General features: G+C 37.8%; 1 protein-coding gene across 10 annotated transcripts in view; it reads right to left on the minus strand.

The window, feature by feature from the left end:
• Positions 1–24,568, minus strand: part of plekha6 (pleckstrin homology domain containing, family A member 6) — an 81,055-nt gene that overhangs the window by 42,116 nt on the left and 14,371 nt on the right. For 9 of the 10 annotated variants that reach the window (XM_043252129.1, XM_043252121.1, XM_043252118.1 and 6 more), the window contains exon 2: positions 22,038–22,167. Coding sequence is in view for 9 of the 10 variants with exons in the window: in XM_043252121.1 (XP_043108056.1) it covers positions 22,038–22,167 (130 nt within the window). In the remaining variant the exon portion in view is untranslated. Of the gene's footprint in view, positions 1–11,851; positions 12,183–22,037; positions 22,168–24,568 lie in introns of those variants that run through there. The other variant, XM_043252125.1, reaches the window with a different exon arrangement.

A 24,568-nucleotide genomic window follows, 5' to 3' on the forward strand; every position in this document is an offset into this window, starting at 1 on the left:
AAGCCTAACCGAGGAGGAGTCATGACCGGAACTCCTCTGGGATGTCCATGACAGCTTTGGCTGTGTTGAAGGGGAGTGGCTGAGGCTAAAAACAAAAGATGTTACCCGCTCAGGTATATGGCTTTGCATTTGCACCAGCCCCTTGTCAAACCTTACCCAGAGACGCACACATCACGCCCACAGAAATAATTAGATCTGTATCTCACACAGAGACAAGCTCAGCATTAAAAGCACTAAGTCAGAGTCAGGCGTATTAAAATGTCACTCTGTCATATATATTCATGTCAGATCGACTTTAATTATGTCTATGGACATATATCCGACCATTTTCCAGCACTCTAATGACTCAGTTGCTTATCTTTGAGTGAGAGGTAACTACAGAAAAAACTATTTAATTGGAAATGAGGTAGCACTATTAATGTGAGAGACCCATAACCCCAAGCACTCATCTTTGGCTTGTAACTCAGCACAAATGATACTTCACACAAAACAAAAATTAAATCCTGTGGATTTACAGTCAGGGTGGGTCACATCATGTAGAGACCAGAAAAATTCCACGTATTTAACCCTAGCAAACAGTCACCTATTAACCATAAAAACACCCCAGAAGCCACCTATCAACCCCCTGGAGACCTACCATTCACCCAAAACATGCTACCTGCCAGCTAGCATCCTCAAAGTACACTCTGGCAACCCCTTGCAGTCACTCTAAAAAAAACATTCAAACAAATTATACAGCCAGCATTATTTAAACACCCTAGCATGCACTAAGCAACCACCTACAACACCCTATCATTGACCAAAATCCCTTAACAACCACCCAGCAAACCCGTTTGAACACCCTGGCAACCACCAGGTGACCCTAGACATCATCCAGAACACCAACCACTTATCAACCACATATCAACCCCATCACATTCCCATGGTTATCCTGGCTACCCTAGCACTTTGCACCCTAGCAACTATCCAGAACACCCTACCAGGAATCAATCGCCTACCCATCACCCTAGCAACCACCTAGAAAACGTAGTAACCCTAGTAACCACCCAAGCAGGCATCTAGCTACTATTCATCACCCTAGCAACCACCTAGAGCAGCCTAACGACCACTTTCCACCCTAGAAACCATCCAAAATATCCTAGCAAACATCTAGCTACCATCCCAAACACTCAGAACCCCCATCAACCATTAATCAAATACATAGCAACCCCGTTACATTTCCCTGGATACCCTAGCAACCACTTTACACAGTGGCAACCACCCACAGCACTCTAGCATTGTGGCAGTCAGTTTTATACAGTCAAGCACCACTTGAATAGTTATGTCATAGTTTTGAACTGTTTCTGTGCAGAGTGATTAGATGAGATAAACAGAAACCTTAGTGTCTGTGGAAAGATTATTATTTAATATGTCACCCACAGTGTACATCAAACGTAAGATCAATAAGAAATTAGGGGCATCTGCTGAGGTCAGTCTTACACGAGGTGTGTCAGAACAGTCAAATCCACTGAAAGCAAACGGCAGACGTCCCAGTTCATCTATCTGTGGTCCTCAATTATAAGTGGTCTCACCAGATGGTCACCATGCATTGCCCCCACCGTGACAGCAACACATACAAACAGTTGGAAGCAGATTACCTGCCCTCCTGAGGAGATTATCAACATATCGATATCCCCTCCTCTGAGTTATGAATATTTCTATTGAATATCTGAACTAAACCTATAGACTTCCCAGAAAGTATTTGTTTTCCTGCTAATCTGTAAAAGACACCATTATTTGTTTCTCAGGCAGTATCCCTTCTTAAACCTTGAAGAGCATGCATGCATTTAACAGTAAGACAAAGAGCTGGTATACAACGTACAATATAAGTCTTTAATCTGGTATTTGCTTTACAGAACGACACGTGGCATGGTGAGTCAAAACAGCACTTCCATTTGCTAACAATTTACCTGCTGCGTTTGTGCTGTTAAAAAACATCCTCCTATGCTGCGCTTAGTACAGAGAGCTGCGCACTCAAATTAAAAGCGTCCTTGCGGTGAAGGAGTGAAGGTCAGCCAGAGAGCCAGTTTGTCATCTGTGCTTGCGGGACTCAAATGATTCGTATGAGAGCTGTCTCCATTAAGAGCACCCACTCAGAGATCATGTGGGAACACCACAGACAATATGTGGTTCATGTTTTGTGTGGGGTGGAGTTATGATTACGGTTATGAATTATAATGTGTGCTCGTTTAAACTGGCAAGATGGAAACCGGAGTGTTATTTTTGTGAATTATGAGTCATAAAATAGTCTTCGCTGTCAACACTAGAATTTGAAAATGGAAAGGAAGGCAATACTGTGGGGTGAGATCCACTTTAAAATTTAAGAAAATGAAGAATCATTAAAATATGGAAAATATTACTATCAATTATTATTATAAAATATGGGAAGTATTATTTGAAAATACTCAGAATATGTTTTAAAATGCTGAAAATGTTTAAATACAGAATTAAAAAAAAAACCCATTCTAAAATACATTTAAAAAAGAAATATTAAAAATATTTAAATATATCTAAAATAAATATATTAGATATAATGGTTTTAAATTTAAAGATTAAAGAATTTTTCTTAAAAGATTTTATTTTACTTTATCAATAATACTAATAATCAATTTTAGTCAAGACTGCATACTTTTGCTTTGTGACATTGGCTGTCAACTCTTTAGACTTTTCTTGCATCTTAAATATGCATATCTTAAATCAGATATTAAATTTGTTTAACACAAAAGTTTATGCAGCACACATTCTGCTGTCATTAAAGCAAAAAAAGTGCTTAAAATAAACCCTAAAGTGAATATACTTTTCACTAAAATGATAGGTGGCTTCTGGGGTGTCAGGCTGATAATAACATTTTTAATGAAATTCATTGCATTAAAAGACAAAAATGCAACACAGAGTGATATCAGACATAGTGACCTTACTGTATTTCAACAGTGTATGTCGGATTTGAGCATTTATTACAGATTTGAGAGCTTAAGACATTTAAAACACACCCAACTACACATTTGACAAGTTAACCCTGAAGATCACCGCTGGTATTTCACGATGTCAGATCTACAGTGCTCCTGTAAAAGGACCCAGCGTGTTCTGGCTGCTGGTGTTCAGCACACTGACAGGTTCTCAGGTTTTAGCTGAGAGGAAAATCCAGCATTAGACCTGACAGTCTCTCGCTCCCCTGCCATAGAGAGAGAAACGAGATGCGTGGCACAGCACTCTTAAGCTTCTCATCTCCCTGCCATCTTTAGACAGGTCTGAAAAAAGCATATTTACAGCACAAAGGAGAGCAGGGAGCTTCCTACAATCTCGTTGGCTCATGGACCTTCGTTAAACCATAAGGGGAGTACAAATTTTGCATCTGTGACGTCATTCTATAGGCAGTTTGTAAAAAAAAAAAAAGTAGATGGAGGATTATGATGAATGGAACGTGTGTGTACGTGCCTGTGCATTTAAACGATACGCAAGCGCGTGTTTTCATTCTCTCTATCGCTGCTACGAGATGATGCAATCCTAAGCCCCGCCTCTGACCTCAGTACAGCCAAGATGGTGGCGGCGAGCATCATCACAATCGCCACATCGCAGCGACCACATCCTCACCGCCAGCACGCTTGCCAGAGGATGAGTGGGAAGAAAGGCGAGAGGGGGTTGGAGGGAAAGAGGGAGAGATGTGGGATGAATAATTAGACTTGAGCGTTGCCTCCAATGAGCTTGCAGTGGCAGCAACGCACAGCGAACCACAAAGCGATGCGCTGAAACTTGATCATTGGCTGTTTTAGGATGCTCACAACAGCAACATTACCACAATAAAGATGGAGCGAATGGCCCCCTAATGTTTGTTCACAGAATGCACATATACACACACATATAATGCATGACTTCATAGGCAAAATGTATTTTTAATAACGACATGGCATTGCTTTACGTCACTCGTGGTCGTTTTAAAATGGATTTGTTTTCTTGGAGATGCGAGAAAGAGAAATGTGGTGTTTCAGCTGTTTTCCTAGCAACAGCAGTCCTCGGATCGCACACACATGTTCACACTCACATGAAATGACTCATCTGCATTGAGAATGTCAGAGCCATATATATATATATATGGCTCTGACACGTATATACAAACATTTAACTTCGTAAATGTTATTATTTTAATTCAAATTTTTGTTTTCACATAGTAATTTACATTTCAAAATAATTTAAGAAATACATTACGAAAGCAAAGCTTCTAGACAATATATTGCACATACAAATAATTTTATTATTTATATTTATTATTATAAATATGCACTTAGATCATTGGGATAAGATACAATTAAAATATTCATAGCGTGAAGTACATTGTATTAAAGTTTCATTTAATTAATTTAAATGTAAGAGCGGTGATAATGAAGCTGAATTTTCATAATCTTTCATCAATATGCTGATTTGCTCCTTAAGAAGCATTTCTTATTATAAATATTAATATCAGCTCAGCATTGCTGCTTAATATTTTATGGTCGCAACATAATATAATTAGCTCAATACAATGAAAACAAGCCGCAACACAACAACATAAGCACAGCGCTTTATTAGCTTTATTAGTTTATTAGTAAAAATTACAATTCTGTCATCATGTACTTACTCTCGAGTAGTTCCAAACCTGCATGAATTTCTTTTTTCTGGCGAATACAAAGGGAGATATTTTGAAGAAAGTTTGTAACCAGGCTGTTTTGGTCACCTTTGACTTCCATAGTAATTCCTACGACGGAAGTTAATGGTGAATCAACAAAATACCTTCCTTTAAGTGAAAATAATGTCTAAAACAAGAAAAAACAACTAGAAGAAAGAAAATAATGAAAAACATTCTCTTCAAAACAGTCTTTTATAAGTTGAAAGGAACGTGTTTTCTTTCAAGCTTGGGAAATAAAAGCTTGGGGCTTTTAGGTACAAAAGACAGAAAAGAAGGATGGGAAACTTAAACTTTGTTCTAAGAAAGTTTCAATATTTCTAAAGGAAAACACAACAAATGCTGTATTTTTTGCAGCGAAAAAAAGTGCGGGTGATCCAAGAGCAGCTAATAAAAATCGCTGTGAGTTGCTGTCCTTAGGGGGAGGCATCATGGGAACTGATACAGGGAGTTTCCCACTACTTTCCTTCATGTTCTTCAAAGCTAAGGTTACATTTTCGAACTGCCAAGAGCTGCCTAGGGCTTCCTGTCTTCACAGAGTGTGATCTCATAGCACAGAGAAAGAGGAGAGAGCAAGAGAGAGGAAAGCAGAGGTAATAAAATAAAAGAGCAGAGGTGGGGAAAAGTACCTGCGTCTAATTAACGATGGAGTCTGCGGTGAGTATTGATTGTTAAGACTCACCCAAATGGATCGATGCACACTGGTGGAAAAGGGGTGCTGACAAAGCTTTCTCTCAGGACTATGCTATTGAGTATTGTGCTCAGTGTGGCATGAGACTGTGCATTAAAATGTTTTTACATTTATGTAACAGCATTTAATACCTGACGTTAAAGGAACAGTTCACCCAAACAGAACAATCGGTCATCGTTTACTCACCCTCATGTTGTGACAACCCACATGCAATTTGTTTTCTGTGAAAATGAAAGTAAACCATTTGAATTTAACTCTTTCCAGAATGACCATGACTTTAAACAAGCAAACAAAAAAAGACAAAACATACACGTGATCCTGGACCACAAAACTAGTCATAAGTAGCATGGGTATATTTATAGCAATAGCCAACAATATGGGTCAAGATTTTATCTATCTATCTATCTATCTATCTATCTATCTATCTATCTATCTATCTATCTATCTATCAAGTTTTTAATCAAGGGAAAAAAACAGCATAAACGATTTGGAACAATTTGAAGGTCAATAAATAATGACCAAATTTCATTTTTAAGTGAACCGTTCCGTTAATGCTCAGTCGGTTAAAAGTTTTATGCCATCAAATTTCCAACAAGCTCATCACTCATCAGACTTCATCAACTCCGCTGTCCGTTTGGTTTATTAATTTGATTGTTAGTAGTTTTACGCGGGCTGCAACAAACTCAGTAAATCGTGAAATATTAAATATGCACACCTAAATGACAAACAAACCCCATGGGTGAAACTGGCTTCGGGCCATGAAAACAAAAAGCTTACATGACAATTGGGTAAAACGATTCACAGGTCGGTCTTCCCTCCTGCCGCCCAGCAGACGCTAAATCTGTCCGACACGCCCTGATGACATCACTGCAGTGGAGAGTGATTAGTGCCCAGGTTTGCTGGCCGAAGCTCAAATCCATCTCCCTCTTCCACTTACTCTATCTCTCCTTTTCTATTGGAAATGTACACAAAGGGGCACTGCACTCTCCCTGACCAAGTCACACAATCCCGTACCTTCCAGAACACTGCTGAGCAATGCTTTCTTTTGGTAACCGTGAGATTCATTGCTCAACAGCGCTTGTAATTTCAGGTGGAACCGTGTATGTTTACTTACGAAGAGACCTGGCAAAGGTTCACACTCTACGCTGATATGTGCATTTATGAATCCAATAAAATGAGTTGCTTTATGATAATACTAATCATTATGTCATTTATGATTTTAGTCAGATGATTGCACCACATCCCGGTGCTTCGTTAAAACAAACATTAGGAGCCTTGTTACAAAAGGAGGATCATACAAAGACAAACAGGCTCAAAAAGGTCTGTGATTACAGTTAGAGAGTTGTCGGAATGAATAAAGCAGGCCTTCACTGCCCTTGTCTGAAGCAGAAATCAGTCAAGTGTCGGTGGAGGTGCAGGTGCTACAGTAAAATCAGATCAAGGGGAGATATGGGTAATCTAATCCTTCTGCTGGCAAAAATTCAACTCAGCTATAAAACCGCTTTACAAGAGAATACTAGTGTGTGTAGATTTATGTCCATACTAGTTTTTCCATATATTATGTACCATTCAAAAGTGTGGGGTTGGTAAAAAATTTGTAATGTTTTTGAAAGAGCACAATACCACTAACATTATTAAATATTATTACAATTTAAAATATCTGTTTTCTATTTCAATACATTTAAAAATGTAATTTATACATACAAAGAATTTTCAGCAGCCTTTGGTCTTAGATGATCGTTCAGAAATCGTTCTGATGTCGATTTTGTGTTCAAGTAAGATTTTTTATTACTATTATTACAAATATTATAAACAGTGCAGTTGTTATTTTATCAGTATGGATAGACCATTCAAAACAACCTGATTAATTTAAAATAGAAATATCTTGTAATATAATAATTGTTTTCACACTTTATGTGTGCCTGTATGGCTGAATATTAACTAAATATTAAAGGCTAAAACAGTTATATTGAATAGAGTGCGTGGAAGTAAAACTTGTATATAAGTGTGCCTGTCTGTATTTATTTCCCTTTTCATAGTTGTCTATTTGCAATAATTCTGGCATAAAATAATTTCAAGTGTTATCCTATTAAATCGAAGCAACATTTTTGTTGGTAATTCACCAAAGTGCAATCAATCAATAAATAAGTTATTAATAATATGTTGTTGTTTTTACAATTAAGTCCAATGGGCATTTTAAAACATGTATTCTGAACTAGGCCTATATGCATAAAATTGCCATTATAACAATAATAATAATAAGTTTTGGGGTAAAATTTAAATAGGATAAGATTAAAGGCAACTGTTTAGGACATTGGGGTTAAGCTAAAACGTAACAGATTTGTTTTGGTAAAATGTTCTCATTAGACCTCATGTAACCTCTTGTGAGTTGCAGGATCCTTCACCTTAATAGGGTCCATCAAGGACCTTGTATACTCTTGAGACAAGAGATTAAGAATGAGGCAATATCCTTTTAGGAACACAGGGGAGTTAGCAAATCTCCAACCACAAGACACGGCTTAAGACTGAGACTGGGGTTAAGGCAAAGAATGTAAGCACATATACGCCACCACAACTTCACCCAAGGAATGTGTCCTTTGACCTGCATCTCAGACAGACAAACACAATCACAACTTCATTGGAATCCACATTTCCAAATTACAAAACAACAGTGACGCTGCATGGGCTGCATGCACATAAAGAATTCAACAAGCTAGTTAATACTGGGTTTAAATTAAATGTGCAAATCTGAAACAAAGGCCACAGATCAATAAAAACAATTCATTTTGATCAAAAAATTTTGTTCGATTCCTGTGTCCTGCACGGTATTCAGTTAAAAAGGGTTCAAATGCAACCATAGCCTTGATAATATTTCATATAATTTCCTCCTCGTGCTAACACAAAGCATTCTCTCTCTATAGCTGAGGCTAAATAGAAACTGCTGATAACTGTGAAGAAACTTAAATAGATTCAATGCAGTTCAACAGCACAAATTACACTGAGTCAATACTAGAAATATTATAAGAATTTGTATGAGAAAAAAAAAAAAAAAAGATCTATAAATCATGTGAATACAAGCACACAAGGTATCCCTCACAAAATATTAAACATGGTAGCTGCCTGTGGTTACTACTTTCTACTATGAAAATATAATTATCAGTTTTAACTAACAGCAATTAACAGCAATAACTACATGATTCTGAGAGAAACTATAGTTACTATGGTACACTTTGGTGTGTAAGTTATAATTTGCAGAAATGTAACACCCGATTCTATTTACAAACTAATGTTCAAAACTAATGCTCCCTTGGTGATGACATCTACATCAAACCGAGCTAATTCTGGAAACAAGTGCTAATTGAGTTTCCATTCCCAAAGCATGCCATTAACACATATTAGTGTATTTTTAGAAACTTTTTCATTCAATTACTTGCACTTTCTAATTAACATGCTCCCGGTGTATAGCACAAATCAAATGCTGACAAAACAAGAATTCAATCAACTATCAGAGGGAATCTAATGGGGTCTGCATGAAATATGATAGAGTTGAAGCTGCTTCTTTGAGAAAACCTGTAAGGAAAGCTCATTTAAAGATGTACAAAAACAACTAGTTGGTGGGCTGCCTGAATGACTAGTCACCTAAGGAATCCCTATATAATTAGTCTGGTTTCAGGTTCACCTTTCCCTGAACAGACAAGTTTCTCAGGGGACATTAGTAAAAGATTAAAGTTTCTATCTTAAAGATTCTATCTAAAGGGGTCAAGAAGGTCATTGTGCTATGAAAACATTTTATACGTTTTAGAACTCAAAGCTTATATTTAAGCCAATCTGCCAAAACGACAGGTTTTGTAATGTGCCACTTTATGACATAATAGTGTGGCTAAACACCAGTGTCAAACATGTCCAACTGTTAGCCAATCAAAGCAGTGGGTGATTACTATTCAAACGCAGCGTTCTGATGTTAGAGGGGTTAAAAACAGGACAGAAAATAGCCTATTCTAAATTATTATATATATATATATATATATATATATATATATATATATATATATATATATATAATTGCTCTTATGGTCCCCTAATATATTTTAGAATGACCATAAGAGCAATTTTAAACCCAAGACACACTGCACGTCACAATTTTCAGCTGTCCCCAGACCAAAAACTAGCATCGTGAAACAATCATGTGAATCAGAAATCACCACAATTGTTTCACAATGCCAGTCTTCCATCTCGGACAGCTGACAAAAACGAAAATCGTGATGTGCAGTGTGTCTTGGGTTTAAAACGACCTATTTAAAATCAACGGGGAAAGCTGGAAAAGGTCAAACTGCTCGGCAGGCAAGTGACATTGCAGCTTAGATCACTCACAAGCCAATCAGATCGGTCTTGGGCCATACAGCAGAAGTCCAATCTGTGCATCTGCTCCTGTGTCAGGTCAGAGAAGAACTAGGCCAAGCTACAGTACAACAAAGACAACAGATGCCACTCCTATATAACCTACTACAATGAGACTGCAGCTGAACATAAGAGATGACTACACACCTGAACTCAAAGAGGCATTACTTTTTGTTTAATACTGACATGCATGTCCACATTTCACATGAGATATGTTGATAAGACTGCTATGTGTGTCATGCACCTTGTGGGTGATGGCATTTAGACACGTTCGATACATTGACACAATATGTTCCTGACACTCCTGAAGCCCCAAGCAGCTTTTCAAACCACTTGAATTTTCAGTTTTTTTCACTGACATACCCCTATTGAAGGTTGAGGCGTAGTCAACAGCAGCTGGAGAGGGGCGTTCCCAACATTCCTGAGCATAATACCACCTCCAATGGGCAAAAAACACTTTTTCCTCGCATATCTTTCGTGAGGGCTTTTCTGCAATCTTACAACAAACAGGATGTCTTGTGTTAACACCAGACCATTTTAAATCAAAACATCTTCCTAACAATACCTCTTAAGTCTTGCAGACCGCTGAGTTTCAGGGAATGCTGGTCGTTCCACCCTTACAAACACTGTCAGCACACGTTTACTTAGGTGCAAGAGAACTGGTCACCTGTGTAGTTGTCAAGGGATGCATTCCTCTCATGGCATGATGATAGGACAAACAAAAGTATCGCACAGGGGTGTGCAATCCTAGTTCTGCAGAGCCACTATCCTGCAGAGTTTAGCTCCAATCTTAATCAAACAGTAATCAGGATTACTAGAATCTTCTAGGAAAGCATGTTTTGGGCAGATTTAAGGTAAACTATGCAAGATAGGAACAGGATTGGTCACTTCTAGTAGAGCATTCTGAACATCTCTAGTCTTTATACTAAGTTTTATTTCTGCACCACTAGCATTATTGTTCTAAACTGCAAGTTGTTGCTCTTGCCTGACAGCACTTTTACGCTCTCAACTTTACTGTGTTTAAGCGAGATAAATTCTTCCAGTCAAAACACCCCAGCCTGCCCTGTGCTTCCCAAGAGTAATCAGGACCTGGCAGTTCAAGTCTGAAAAACTATTCCTTTACACAATTTCCCTGTCTGGGAACAATGAGGAAAATCTCCACTAAACATAGAGTTGAGCCATTATTGATAATATTTTACAAGCAGGTGAAGGGTTAGGGATAGGAGGGGCTCTTAAACCTGACAACCTTCTTAGCATCAAACGCTATAAACTCATTGTGAGTGTGCAACTTCTTCAACCGGGTTCAAGAAGACGCAAATTAATTAGCATTTTAGCTGGTCCGTGCTGGTTATTAGTTAGCCGGCCACCAAGACACCTTGGCTGATGATACACTGAAGTTTCTGAGCAATTGTGCCCGGCAACTTTTTTTGAGCAGTGTTGCTTAGGCACTTTGCCACAGAGAATAGGTAGAAAATTTCTACCTAGATGCTTTAGATCAGTCATTGGTCCCTTGTCTCACCTGGTTGCTCGTTAACGGCAACATTAACCCAAGTTGTCTGGCAACATGAGCATAGCATGATGGTCAGCTAAGGAATAATTTACACCAGCTACGCAGATTCAAAACATAGCTACCAGTTTAAAAAGGATTTTCCAGCAGGCACTACCAAAGGGAGTGTCCATGCAACAAAAATAAACTCAGGTAAGCGCAATAAAAGAAAGGCTATTAAAAGAAAGCTATTCAGGTGATAAAAAGCTTCAGCTAACATATAAAAACACAAAACCTGAGCAAGTAAACTATACTGGTGTGGGACACATTCAGAATCCAACTACACATGAGCTAAATACCATGTAGCCTCACGCTGTAAAATATTTGTTGAAGTCCAATATTCAAGGCTTCTGGATCCTGCAGAAGCCTCACGCCCCCCATTTTTCATCTATCCACACACACACACACACAAACACATGGTCTCCCTCTTGCTTCCAAACTAGACGTAGTCCAAAAAGCATAGCACAAAGTACAACCTCTGCACCACTGGCATTAAAAAGAAAACAAAACCAAAACCTACCTCACTACGCCTTTCTCTGGCGTGTCCTCTTTCATTCTTCTTTTGGGTCCTTAATCGGTATATTGTTCTCCTTTCGCCTTCGTTTTTATCCTCTCCAACTTTCTCTCAACTCTCACTTCTCCACACTATACCTCTCTTATTGTGTCCGCTGTTGAACCAGAGCCAGGGTCCAGGGCCAGAATGAGTGGAATTTAAACAAGAAAAGCAGAAACAATCGCTTCTTTGCGGGTAATATCTTTTCTTTTTCCTGCAGCTGAACTCGCGCTCACATATGGATTACATTCCCAGAGAGGCAGCCAGCTGGATTTAAGCACAGTGGCTTTCTCTCTCTCTCCTTCGCTCTTACTCCCTCTCTCGCTCTCCTCTACAAATCCCCCCACAGCACAGCCCCTGCATGCTCCCTCATTTCTGCAGTTCTGGTTCTACTCTAATCATTAACTCTGATTGGAGTGGCGGTCCGTCCTTTAACCCTTTCGGTGGCCTCCTGACACTTATTCCTCATGGGTTAACAAAACAAAGACTGTTCTTACTCCTGGATTGCTTTGTACTATCAACCCGATGGTGGAAGTGAACACGAGGGCCACTGATTCAGTGCTAATGGGCTGCAGAATGTTATATAACATGGTGAAGTAGGGCAATCCATCTGAGGTTTGGATGTACTATGCCGTGCTAGAGTTTCTCAGGAATTCATTGTCATTGGTTCGCGGGAGAGTAATCATGTCCTGTCCAAACTCTTCATTCTCAGACTGTCCGCTAAAGGTTGAAGGGAACAGGTGATAAGAGACGCTAACATTTGCCAGTATTGACAGTTAAGATACAAAGGAGTGAATATCACCACTTTAGCAGTATTTGAGCATAAAAATATTATGGTCTAAACGTACAGTACAGTGTACATTATGAAAATGAAGTAATTTCTATTATTTTAGCTCAAATATGCCTTCTAGGAAAATATTCAAGTTATTGAGAATGTCCTATCTGCATGGTGCAGTTAACATTGTAATGAACAGCAGCAAACAGCACTATTTGCTTGATGACGGTAAGCAAACTGCAGTAGACTCATTGCTACTCGCCTGGTGCCATTAACGCTGCACTAAATGACAGTAAACTACATTTCAATTTAAAATCAGCACTATCTGACTTCTGCAATTAGCAATGCACTAAACTACAGTAATCACAACACTATTTGCCTAGTAAAAATAATGACACACTAAATTCTGTTTAATAATATAAAAAAAAAAGAAACCAAAACTGCTTTGTGCATTTGTCAAGTTTGATAACAGTAAATGCAATGCTACTTACCTGGTGAAACTTTTCAACTATGTTTACACCATTATTACATCATTTACCCAGCCCTATAGTTACTAATTCACTAATAATAATAAAAAAAAAATCAATATCACATATACTCATATCATATACTCACTCAATGTTCGTTCCAAGCCTGTATGCCTTTCTCTTCTGTGGATAATTTATTTTCGTTTCTGCATAATATTATTTTCTGTACAATGAATGTGAATTGTCTAGTACTTAAAATGACAAAAAAACAAAAGGCATAAAAGTAGTCCAAGTAATGTATACAAAATTTAAAAACTGCATTTAACATTAATTTTGGTTGTGTTTGGTCCTGATTTGCATCATTCCTTTAGTGAATCAGGCACTAAAACAACACGGACAGATCATGCAAATACATTCTTAGCCATTCTAGGTTATTTTCCCTTAATTTTACTTAGGTCTAATTTGCTTAATTACAGGCTTTAGTCTATATGTTTGCATTGTCCTTTTCGATGAGACTTTTGTAGTCATAGTAGAAGGTCAGTGATAATGAAAAAAAAAAAAAAGTTTGTTGAGTGACCCCTAAGTGTTATTAGTAATGTTAGGCAACACACCTAATAATTATTGTAATGTGTTGTATTTTTAATTTTCCTGGCCTGCGATGTTCAGTTATAATCAAACAGTGGTTATTTCATTAATTTATAATTATTGGTTCAGAATAGGCTGACTTGTGCTCAACAGAATGTAAGGATTGCTCCATAACTACAAGCACTAGCAGTTTATAAGCTAATGAGTTTTGGCAAAAAGTTTTCTGGCCCTTCAAGAATTCCAAGGTTAAAGCACAGTTTGTTTACAACTGTGCAGATTGCTACATTAAAGGTTTATCAGCTGTGTACAAGACAGTGAGAACCAGCTCTACAATGTATCCTTTTACTCCCCTACTCCTCACATACTCTGTATTTAAATGAAAAATTATATAAAAAAACGAATATTCATCATGTACTCATTTACTGTTTTTAGTTATTGTTTGCTCCTGATCAATATATTTACTTTCATTATATGGAAAAGAGAATTATAAACATCAGATTCAGAACTTCATGAGAATGAGTAAATAATGACAAAAGGTTTTTTTTTTTGGCTGAACTGTAACTTTAAATCCATCTCTGATTCCTAGAAGTGGTTGCAATTTTCACATACAAGGCCTCTGTCTGAGCTCTTCATTCCCAAAACAAACATCTAATGAAGACTGTCCTCATAACTCATCCTGGCGTCTGACAGCCATGCATGTCCTATTACTGCTTGCAATGTGGCCACTTGTTTTTCTCAAACTGATATACAGACAACGCTGTCACAGTGTCCATGGCGTATCATTGCACATTCCTCAATGACACTCTGTCCATCTTATCAGACACTCTGGCTGCCTTTACGCAAACATTTTAGATTTAAGACAAGGGAGGCAGGCTAAACAGGCCGGAACATAATTGGGCTTTTAATGGAGTCTTGTATTCTGAAAAACTGCTCAGTCTGCCTTGTGTGAGATTTAAAAACACAGGAAGTCACAATAACAAAAAAAAAAAAATATATATATATATATATATATATATATATATATATATATATATATATATATATATATATATATATATATTTATTTTTTTTTTTTTTTTTTTTTAACAATGTGTAAGAATGTTCAAAAACATCCATTCTCCTGATCCCCTTTTATGCTCATGTGGTTTCACAGGTTTTCAGTAAGATATCAAGCATTTATTCAAACCCCTTTGAAATCTCAGTAATATATCAAGTGGTGACATGAGGTATGGTCATATCCATTTCCTATTCCATTATCACCTCATTCACACATCATTGTACACCAGGACTGGTAGTACACAAATGGCCTCATGGGTAAAGAGTGCTCTGAAGGAGAGAAGCATATGAGCATGTGCCATACAGATGGCTCTACTTTCAGGTACAGCAGCATGTTAAAAAATCTTTGCCAAAGTGGATGCATTCTGTTTTTCCTGGTCAGCAACAGTTTTGTAAATGTGTCTGTTTGCTGCTGCGATTTCAGAGATGAATGTTTCATAAACAAGGCCCGGTTTGATGCTGGATTTTACGTCGCTGAGATGCAGTAAAACCGCATCCAATCTGCATGCAAGAGCTCTTGACTCTGCCCAAACTGAATCTGTTTTCAGAGAGAATCATAAAGCTGTATCTTTTTTTATACAGTAAACATGATAAAACTAAAGACTTTGGAGATAAGACGGATGCAATGCTAGGTACATGAGATTGACATGAGATTGAGCGAAACTGTGTGTTATGAAAGTAAAATAGGCTGCTATAAGCTACAAATTGACAAGAAAGTACAATAAATTTCTCTGAAAAATGATATAACCCTGTATTCTGATTCTTCTGACAACGTACCAAGTTAATGCGTTCATAAAGGCAATGCAACTTGTTCCCATTCACAAAACCACATTCAGAATATAGCGCACGGGTCATGTGGACCCCTTTTATGATGATTATATGGTGCTTTAGCACAATTTTAAGAGCTTAAAAGCTTCACTTGCCATTCATTATGATCGCATGGAAAACTGCAATGAGCAGAACACCTTCCACAGAACAGATGGAGTAATACAGGTTTGGGACACGAAGATGAGTAAATAACAGAGTTTTCATTTTTAGACGAACTGTCCCTTGCTCTAATTTCATTTGAAAATGCAAACAGACTTGCTTTAAAGCATGTGCTCAGTCACCAGCTCTGCAAAGCTTTTAGACAGGTGGTTTATTTATGCTTCCCTGGTCACCATGGAGTTAGTGCCAGCTCTCTAGTCTTGCACAAACACACACATTTATATTAGAAAAGAACGGTGTGTGTGTGTATGGTATGATAAGGGGTGAGAGGGAAACCAACAGAGCAACAGTGTGAGGACACTCTGTTTGCTCTGGTTACATAAGCATAACCACATGCAAATGTCCACACACACAGTCAATATACAATCTGTTCATAAGGAAGAAAAGTAGCTAGACGGGATCAAATACAAAGGACCTGACATGGATCTAGCCTACAAATGAAACCCTGCAGAACGTTTTATCTACAGTACATCCAGAGGCAAATATTTGAGTACAGCAGGGGGGAGGTTTCTCAGAAATTATGTGATCTGTTATATTTATGTCTGCGACGTCTCAAAATGAGGAGTCTAGAGTGCTTTCACCTTCGGCGTTAGCCAAGGTCAGGCTTCAACCTGGTTCTTCTGACTTTATCAAGAGCGAGTCAACACAGATGGCCAGTCACAGACACACAAACAATCACACACATACTCACACGTCGAGTCCTTTCAACACAGGAGATAATCCGAGGCACACGCATGCTCGGGCGAGGCCCGCCGGGGAATGTTATTTATCGCTATTTGTCCGACCACACAGCAGCTTGATTCATTGCCTAGGGTCTAACGTCTCGTAAGACCCACAAATCTCCCCCTTCTTGGGCCAATTAAAACATTCCAGCACCACAATCCTTTGTTTTCATTCAGGACCATTAACTTGTAATTTACCACTAATCTGTAAACCGACACAACCACGAGCAACTCAAACCGTAGGTTACAAAACTTTAAAGGCTTTTTCTCAGTTACTGTTGTCGACAAACATTAAAAAAAGAACAGTTTAACGCCATTTGTCATAGGATTGTTTCTCATTAGCCATCAGGGAGTTTATTGGGGCGCACTATGATATGATGGAAGGATGAAACAGATCACAGATAAGACACATTATCCCAAGCCTAAGCAAAACTAGAATGGCACAGGTACTGGTAGGTCTATGAAGAGGAATTTAGGTTATTTGTACTTCACTTACACTGAGTAACCCACTGGGCAAAGAGCACTAAACCTTTTATCTTATCAACAGTGGCACTTATTTTGGAATCCCTAGTGAGGCGTGAGCTTCCAATAAAATACTGATAACCAGACTATAGGAGCATGATAGAACAGAACTCTACAATAATATATTGGCTATCTTCAGCTAATTTAGTTTCAAATCAGCCTTAAATTGTATTAAGATTATATATATATATATATATATATATATATATATATATATATATATATATATAAAGTTATAGCACTAATTCACCTCAAAGTTGAAAAGGTCAAGTATTTTTTTTTTTTTAGAAAATTAAATAATTTGCATATTATAAAGAAAAATAATATAATGTTTGGTAAAGTAAATAAAAATCTATTTAAATATAAATAATAGGCTCCTTCATCCTGCAACCCAACATATAAAAAAAGTTTGGAGAATAACAAAAGAATAAAAGAAAATAATTTGTACAATACTGTGTTCCAATTACATTTTTGTAAAAAAAAAAAAAAAAAAAAACCTTCTGTAAAGCACACAAACTTCCTCGTTATGCTTAACATCGACACCCTGTGGCCATATAACAAGAATAACTCCACTGTCTCTCTTGATAAATACAGATCACATTAATTACGCTCTCATGAGGGAAACCATTCCTTGGCAACGATTCAGAAACAACATGTGGTGAGATAAAGAAAAAATGAAATAATGAGCTCTCTGTAATTTTTAATCTAGAATCCTTTACAGTGACCAGGTCAGGTTAGTAGCAGTTCATAGGAAATGATTAAAAGGATTTCTCCATGGACTGGAAAATGATTACAAACAGTCATGTCCAGATGGATGAGGCTCCATCTCTGGGTGTAGGTTTGTTTTGGAAAGAGTATGTTTGTTCGTGTGTATTGGTGGCTTGTACAAGTCACACGTACAAGCTAAAAAGATGTCAACACATCTCTCTCTCCTCATGACATCCGGCCATGTTTAGACAAAGGTGCATTCTCTGTGTATGACGTCTCATCAGAGAGGTATTTAACTCTGTCCTGTTCCTCCTCTTGCCTGTGGCGAAATACAGGAGGTGTGATTAACAGGTCTCTACAAGCGACACAACTTTATTCCTCCAGAAACGTGGCATCTTTGTTCAACTTTACTGTAACCTCTTTAAGAGTAATTAAAGAGCTGATTGCAGATCAGTGGAAAACAGCCCCAAATCACTGGGTTATCATACATATATCCACAAACACACTAAAATCTGTCTTTCAGTAATGCAGAAATTAAAAGCAATATAGTCGTATTTGTCAATTACTGTTTTTATGACTACTATGAATTCAGACATGCTGCTCTTTTCACAAAAATTATTCAAATTTTAACGGTTAAAAATGTCTTGATACATTGTAAAAGTATTTATATAACTTTAAAAATGTACTGATTATTTGTTAAATAGTTTATTTAGCAAATATAAATATGGATATTTAACAAAAAAGTAAGATACTCAGTATTATATAATATTTCGTTATTATATAATGTTTCGTTATTAATGATGTTTCACAGTGAGGGGTTGGTTTAATATGAACAAGTATTCATTTATAGAAACATTCTGTGTAGTTTAACGATCATAACAGCTTCCCCACTGGACACGTGCCAAAAATATCTCAATGCCAGCAGAGTAGCCCAGCAGAGAGCGAGTGCAAGACCACTCAAAGAGAAATTAAATGACCAAAGCGGTTCACAGAACAAAGGAACCCTATCACTAAAGCACCATAAGTCAACCCACTCTCCCGAATCCCTGTCTGCGCCCCACCTCGTCTTCTGCTCCCTCTCTTTCATATTAGCCATCTAAATGATGCTCCAGAGACAGAGGTGGGAGGAAGTGACTTGTGCAGACAGCGCACAGATACTGAAGGCTCTAATTTACGCTGTGTGTGTGTGTGTGTGTGTGTGTGTGTGCAGGATGGGGGGACACGCCTATGGAAACTGGCTAATAATGCTGTGGCTAATTAGGACCCCAGATGGCCTTGTGCAGTAAATCAAGAACAGACAATACAAGTTGCCGTTTCATCTCACAACATCAGCCTTTTATTTGAGACTGTGTTCTTTGTTGAACAACAGACTTTTGCCTTGTTATTTAATTCTGGCCTATTTTTTCAGGATCTCTGTCTGGAATCTTTATGACTCACAACCCTTGAAAGCAAATAGTGTGGTATTGGTAAAGCTTTTGATGCTATTTAGTGGTAATAGTTGTTTATATATATATACTATTTTCACCAATCTTTTACACAGTGCATCAAGTGTATATATATATATAAACAATTTTAATGTGTAAATATTTATCAACTGCATCTTTATTTTCCCCAAAATTTACATTTATATTATTGAAGCCGAATGGATTAAAGTAAAAACTGAACGTTTATACAACTAAATAAATACAATAAATTCAGCAGAACAAAAGCTGAACTTTGACATTTCAGTTTTTGCATTAGTAAGACACAATCAGTGCTGTCAAACAATTAATCACGATCAAGTTTTTGTTTATATAATATATGTATATGTGCTGTATATATTTATGCATACATTGTAAAAAAATATGTTATGTTTATATATTAAACATATTTATTTATAACTAATAATTTACATGAATATAGACATGTAAATGTATGCAAATATTTTTTTCAAAATACATACTGCATATGTTCGTATTTATATATACAGTACATAATAAATATGCGCAGAACAAACATATTAGGGAAACAAAAACTTTTATTTTGAAAGCGATTACTCGTTTGACAGCACTACTTGGCATAAAGGGGGTTAAATGTCCTCAACTTTCAGGAAAATAATAGTCAAAAAAATTATATTAATTTCCATTATGCAAGAAATATCTTAATACTATGTATTTTGATTAATACGGCCTACCTATTTTATAAGTTTCACACAATAATTCAGCAGCTGTTCTCATTGACTTAGATATGCTGAGACATTTTCTTATCTGCTTGATATGCTGAAACTGTCTTCCTTGGACAGTTTCTTGGCTATTTCTTTAGTGATAGTCAACCAATTAGAAAAATGTGGTAAAAGCTTTCCCAAAAAAGTCAAAACCGCCTTCAGACTTTGTGTGCTGGAAGGGTATTTTAGGGAAAAAGGTGTGTCTAAATGAGCTTTTATCTCCACACAAACTCAGATAAACATCACACCGGGCACTGAAGAGCTCTTTAGTCACAGGACACAAGTGGGGTATTCTTCCCCTCTCCCGTCTGTCATCTTCAAGCTTTTTGTTCACCTCTCCCGATCCGTCGACCGGTGCCAAGTCCGTCCATCCAGACACCGAGGCAACTATTCACCCTGCGCTAGTCACGTCGAGGGACGCCAGCCGGGTCCAATCTGACAACTGCCACTGCCAAAGCAACTTCTGCCAGCTGACTTCTGCCTTAGCAACGACGCTAAAAAGATCGTATATTAACATGCAATTACAGCAAGGGCGGATCGTTAAGAAATCGATGCAAAAATCGATGAAAAAGTTAGGTTTTAGAACCCGAACTGCATTGCAAGCAGTTTACACAAGACGTTTCGTAACTTTCAGCACAGTTCTTAATGTTTCATTTATGTATTTTCTGCAGATGATGGCAGCCTGCCCATCACAAATTTGCATTTTTGCATTTCCCTCAAAATCCAAATATAGCGTAGAAATTAGCATGTCTAACATTCACACAAGTGCCGCAGTTTCACCACGTGCCACTAAGCTCCTGCTTCTAAACTCGCTAAAATTAAGCCCGGGAGTTTATAGGCTCCCATTTAAATTTTTAAGCTGCCTCGTGGCTTATTCTAATCAGAGGTTTGAACCCAAAATGGCAGGATGTATATCGACATCAGCAACAACAACAACAACCCTTCTGACAATTTTTAAATCTGTTTTTTTTTTCCAGATTTTGGAATATACCGCTACGGCAAAACAGGTGCTCGGTCCTCGTCAGAAAAGAGTAAATCAAGTAGCAAGGGTGGGTGAAACACCCCACACAGGAATGATTCACGTCTATAATTAACTGTTTTTGCTTGGATTGAGGTAATGAGGGCATATTTCTGTTGAGTGCCGTACACCTGGGCATCTGGATGATCTCAGACAACATCTGTCTTAGCATGTGTGTTAGCGTGTATCGTCACTGTATGTCATCTGTTTTTGCTGCCTTTAAGCTAACCTGATGAATCATGACTTGGAGACTTGGAGACACATTTGAAAATGTGTTGAAAAAAAAAATAAAATGCACATATACAAACATACATAGAAATTTTTAATTGGCCACAAAATAAGTAAACAAACAAATAAATAAATGAATAAAAAAATAAATTAAATAACTAAGCAAAATAAAAGATAAAGCTAATCTTAACCTTAACTAAAAATAAAATAAAATATAAATATTAGATCAATCGCTTGAACTAAAGAAAAATGTAAAAGGCTATCAACTAAAAAAACTATTTGAAACTAAAGCCAAAACTAAAATGAAACTAAAATAATTTCACCTTATAATATAATAAGAAGAATAACAATAACAATAACAACAATGATAATAATAATAATACAAATTTTACTAAAATTACAGTGATAAAGCTAATATTAATAACAACTATTGTAGTATATAAGTACTACTAAAACAACACTGATATGTTGGATCTTCTAGATTACTTCTAGGAAGTCCTTTAGGTATTTGCATTCACCCTTCATATGCTTATGTCTAAACACCTTACATCTTTCATATTTCCCCTAGGTCTGCAAGATATTGTTCTTTTTAAGACCGGACACATTTGGACTAGCCTCTTCTGGATTAGACAATGCATCTAAACCACCTTCTCCGTCTAGACACCTTGTATCCCATATCAAACACACACACACACACACACACACACACACACACACACACACACAAACTCGCATACACCTATTGATTGCCTCACATGCATCCTGGAGCTAGCAACTGAGAAATGACAGAATAGAAACCAGCCATCTGGGTGAAGGAAGAAGGACTTTCCTTCTCTTTTCTCACCCACCTAGAGATCTGCCTAAAGAAAGAGGCGATCCTACCTTGCTGGGAGTTTTTGTGGCTGAGAACAGTCTCTGTTAAGTCCCCTCGATGCGCTTCCTTCACTGCCTCCCTCTCTTCTCCTGGTTACTGTGCTCCTGAAGCGTGGTGGTGTGGTCTGAAGGGGGGTGGCTGGCGAAGAGAAAGAAAGGGAGAGGGTGAGTGAGTGAGAGAGAGAGAGAGAGAGAGAGAGAGAGAGACAGACAGAAAGGGAGAGCAAAGAATCAAAAGCTTCAGGGTAAAAACGGTGAAACTCGAAACCACCGGTGGCCCGCAAGACAATTATTTCCCCCTCTCCTTTCTTTCTCCTCCACTCATCAACCTCAGAGTAAATCCCTTCCTGGTGCGTAAGAACAGCTATTTTTTCCCTCCAATCCAGATTCGATAACGAAAAGGAATAGGAGAATTGGACATCCAGCTGGGCCTTAAGCAAAAATATAACCCGTCAGCCAACTTCCTTTTTTAAACATACTTGCACACACTGCAGCACTTTTCATTTTCCCACACTCTGTTCCCTCTCGTAATAGCATGATTCTTCTAGAAAGAGAAAGCCATGGCAACATTTTTTTAATAAAGGGAAAGGGCTGAGGTCAGGTGCACTGTGGCCGGCCATGAGAGAACGTCTGACTGAGCATTATGGGAAGGCTAACAACCATATTAAAGACAACGGTCTCCTGAGAGGCATGGATGTGTTAGATATGGGTGGTGATTACACTGCACACTTTTCATCATTATCTTTTCGCTCCCTCTGCGTGTTTTTCATTGTTCCTCATGTGCATGTGCACGAACACAAAGACATGAACCGAGCACACTTTTTTTCATTTCGTATAATCCTCCTGTGCAAGAACACCTAATCAAATAAAATATTCATTTGAAAACTGTTGTTTTTATTGCAACAAGTGAATGTAGGCATCACATACCATACGGTATAAAACCGATATTTTGAGAACTGCTACATTTTTGTCAGTTTATTAGATTCTTACAATTGTATAAATGATATAAATAAGATTATATAAATAAAAATATATATAAATAAAAATGACCCTGATCAAAAGTTTACATACCCTTGAATACTACGTGTCATTTCCTGGATGATGACGTTCTGTGATAGCTGTTCATGAGTCCTTTGTTTAACTGCCTGCTGTTCTTCAGGTAAAATTCTCCAGCTCCTGCACATTTTTTGGTTTTCCAGCAACGTCTGCATATTAGAACAATTTGCCTTAAACCTAAAGTTGCCTTAATGAGAATTTCTCAACTAAATAGGACATTTTGCAGTCAGCGAATGACCAAATTAGTGTTAGCGCGACTAATCTTCATGCATTAAATTGCCTTACTTATTTTTTTATCTTTTCTAAACAACCCTTTTTTGTTTGCCTAATATTACAAAGTATCAGATAAGATTATCGGTAGTCTTCTTGTTTGTTTTTGTGAAAACCACAAAAATTATCCCTTAAAATCAGCACATGTGCCAGTGCGCCTGTGAGTAATTACAGAAGTGCTCTGAGCCTTTATATTTCCCTATAATCACACGCACCCACAAGCTAAACCGCCCGAGACTTCCCGGCCCTCTCCACGCTTCTACTCGTGTTTAACATTACGGTATTCGGCAAGGTCGGAGGTTAAGTGTTGTCAGACCCACTACTGTAGAGCAGCCGCGTTTGCGGGAACAAGCCAATGACAGCGGCTCTAATAGCCAACATCCACTCCGAGCTACCGCAGCTAACACTTTTTCATATTTTATGAAGTTGTTTTTTGGGGCAAAACGGTGGCAAATGGCACGACAGAAGCAACAACTAAAACATTTCAGCTATCTCTCTCTTAAAATAGCTGGGCTTTGGCTTCTAAAAAGGACATTGCTGCTTTGAATACAGTTGGCTATCACTGGAAACAAGTAAAGCTTCACCTACACAGCACGTGTGTGTATGGTATTACTCTGCTTTGTAACTAAATCAGTGTGTTCTGCTCAAGAGAGAATGGTGGGAAAACACCATGACAACTTCTTTGTTCGAATAAAACAAGTCTATTGTTACCGGAATCTTCACGGCTCTGCGGAGGTTGCGCGTTCCTCCAGCTGCCGCTCCTCTAATTCTCTCTTTCTCATCTGGTCTTACCTAGTTTAACAGAAAGAAAATGTCACAAGAAAGACCTCTTTCTCCCACAGCAGGTGACCAGGTCAACCGTACCAGAGAGTGCTGACATATAGCGCCCCTACAGGGGGTAAAACACAGCATGGAAAACTTGTGCGTCTCTATTTAAAGAGGGAAAAAAAGGGAAAGAAACTACGCTTTGACAGTATTATGACCAATAGTTCAGACAGTGTCCAGATGCCGTCGCTTAAAGCACACGTGATCCAGAGAGGTTAGCAAACTGACCTTTTGGATTGTCCAGTGATCATTAACCAGGCAGCGCAGGGAACATGCTGTACATCGCCACAATCAACATTGCGACATGGCAAAGTTTGAAAGGTTATCGCTCAAAATGGCTCATAGTTTTGACCTGACAGACACACTAAACTTTTAAAAACAAAAAATGT

Source organism: Puntigrus tetrazona, chromosome 11 (genome assembly GCF_018831695.1).
Source record: "Puntigrus tetrazona isolate hp1 chromosome 11, ASM1883169v1, whole genome shotgun sequence".
NCBI lineage: Eukaryota > Metazoa > Chordata > Actinopteri > Cypriniformes > Cyprinidae > Puntigrus > Puntigrus tetrazona.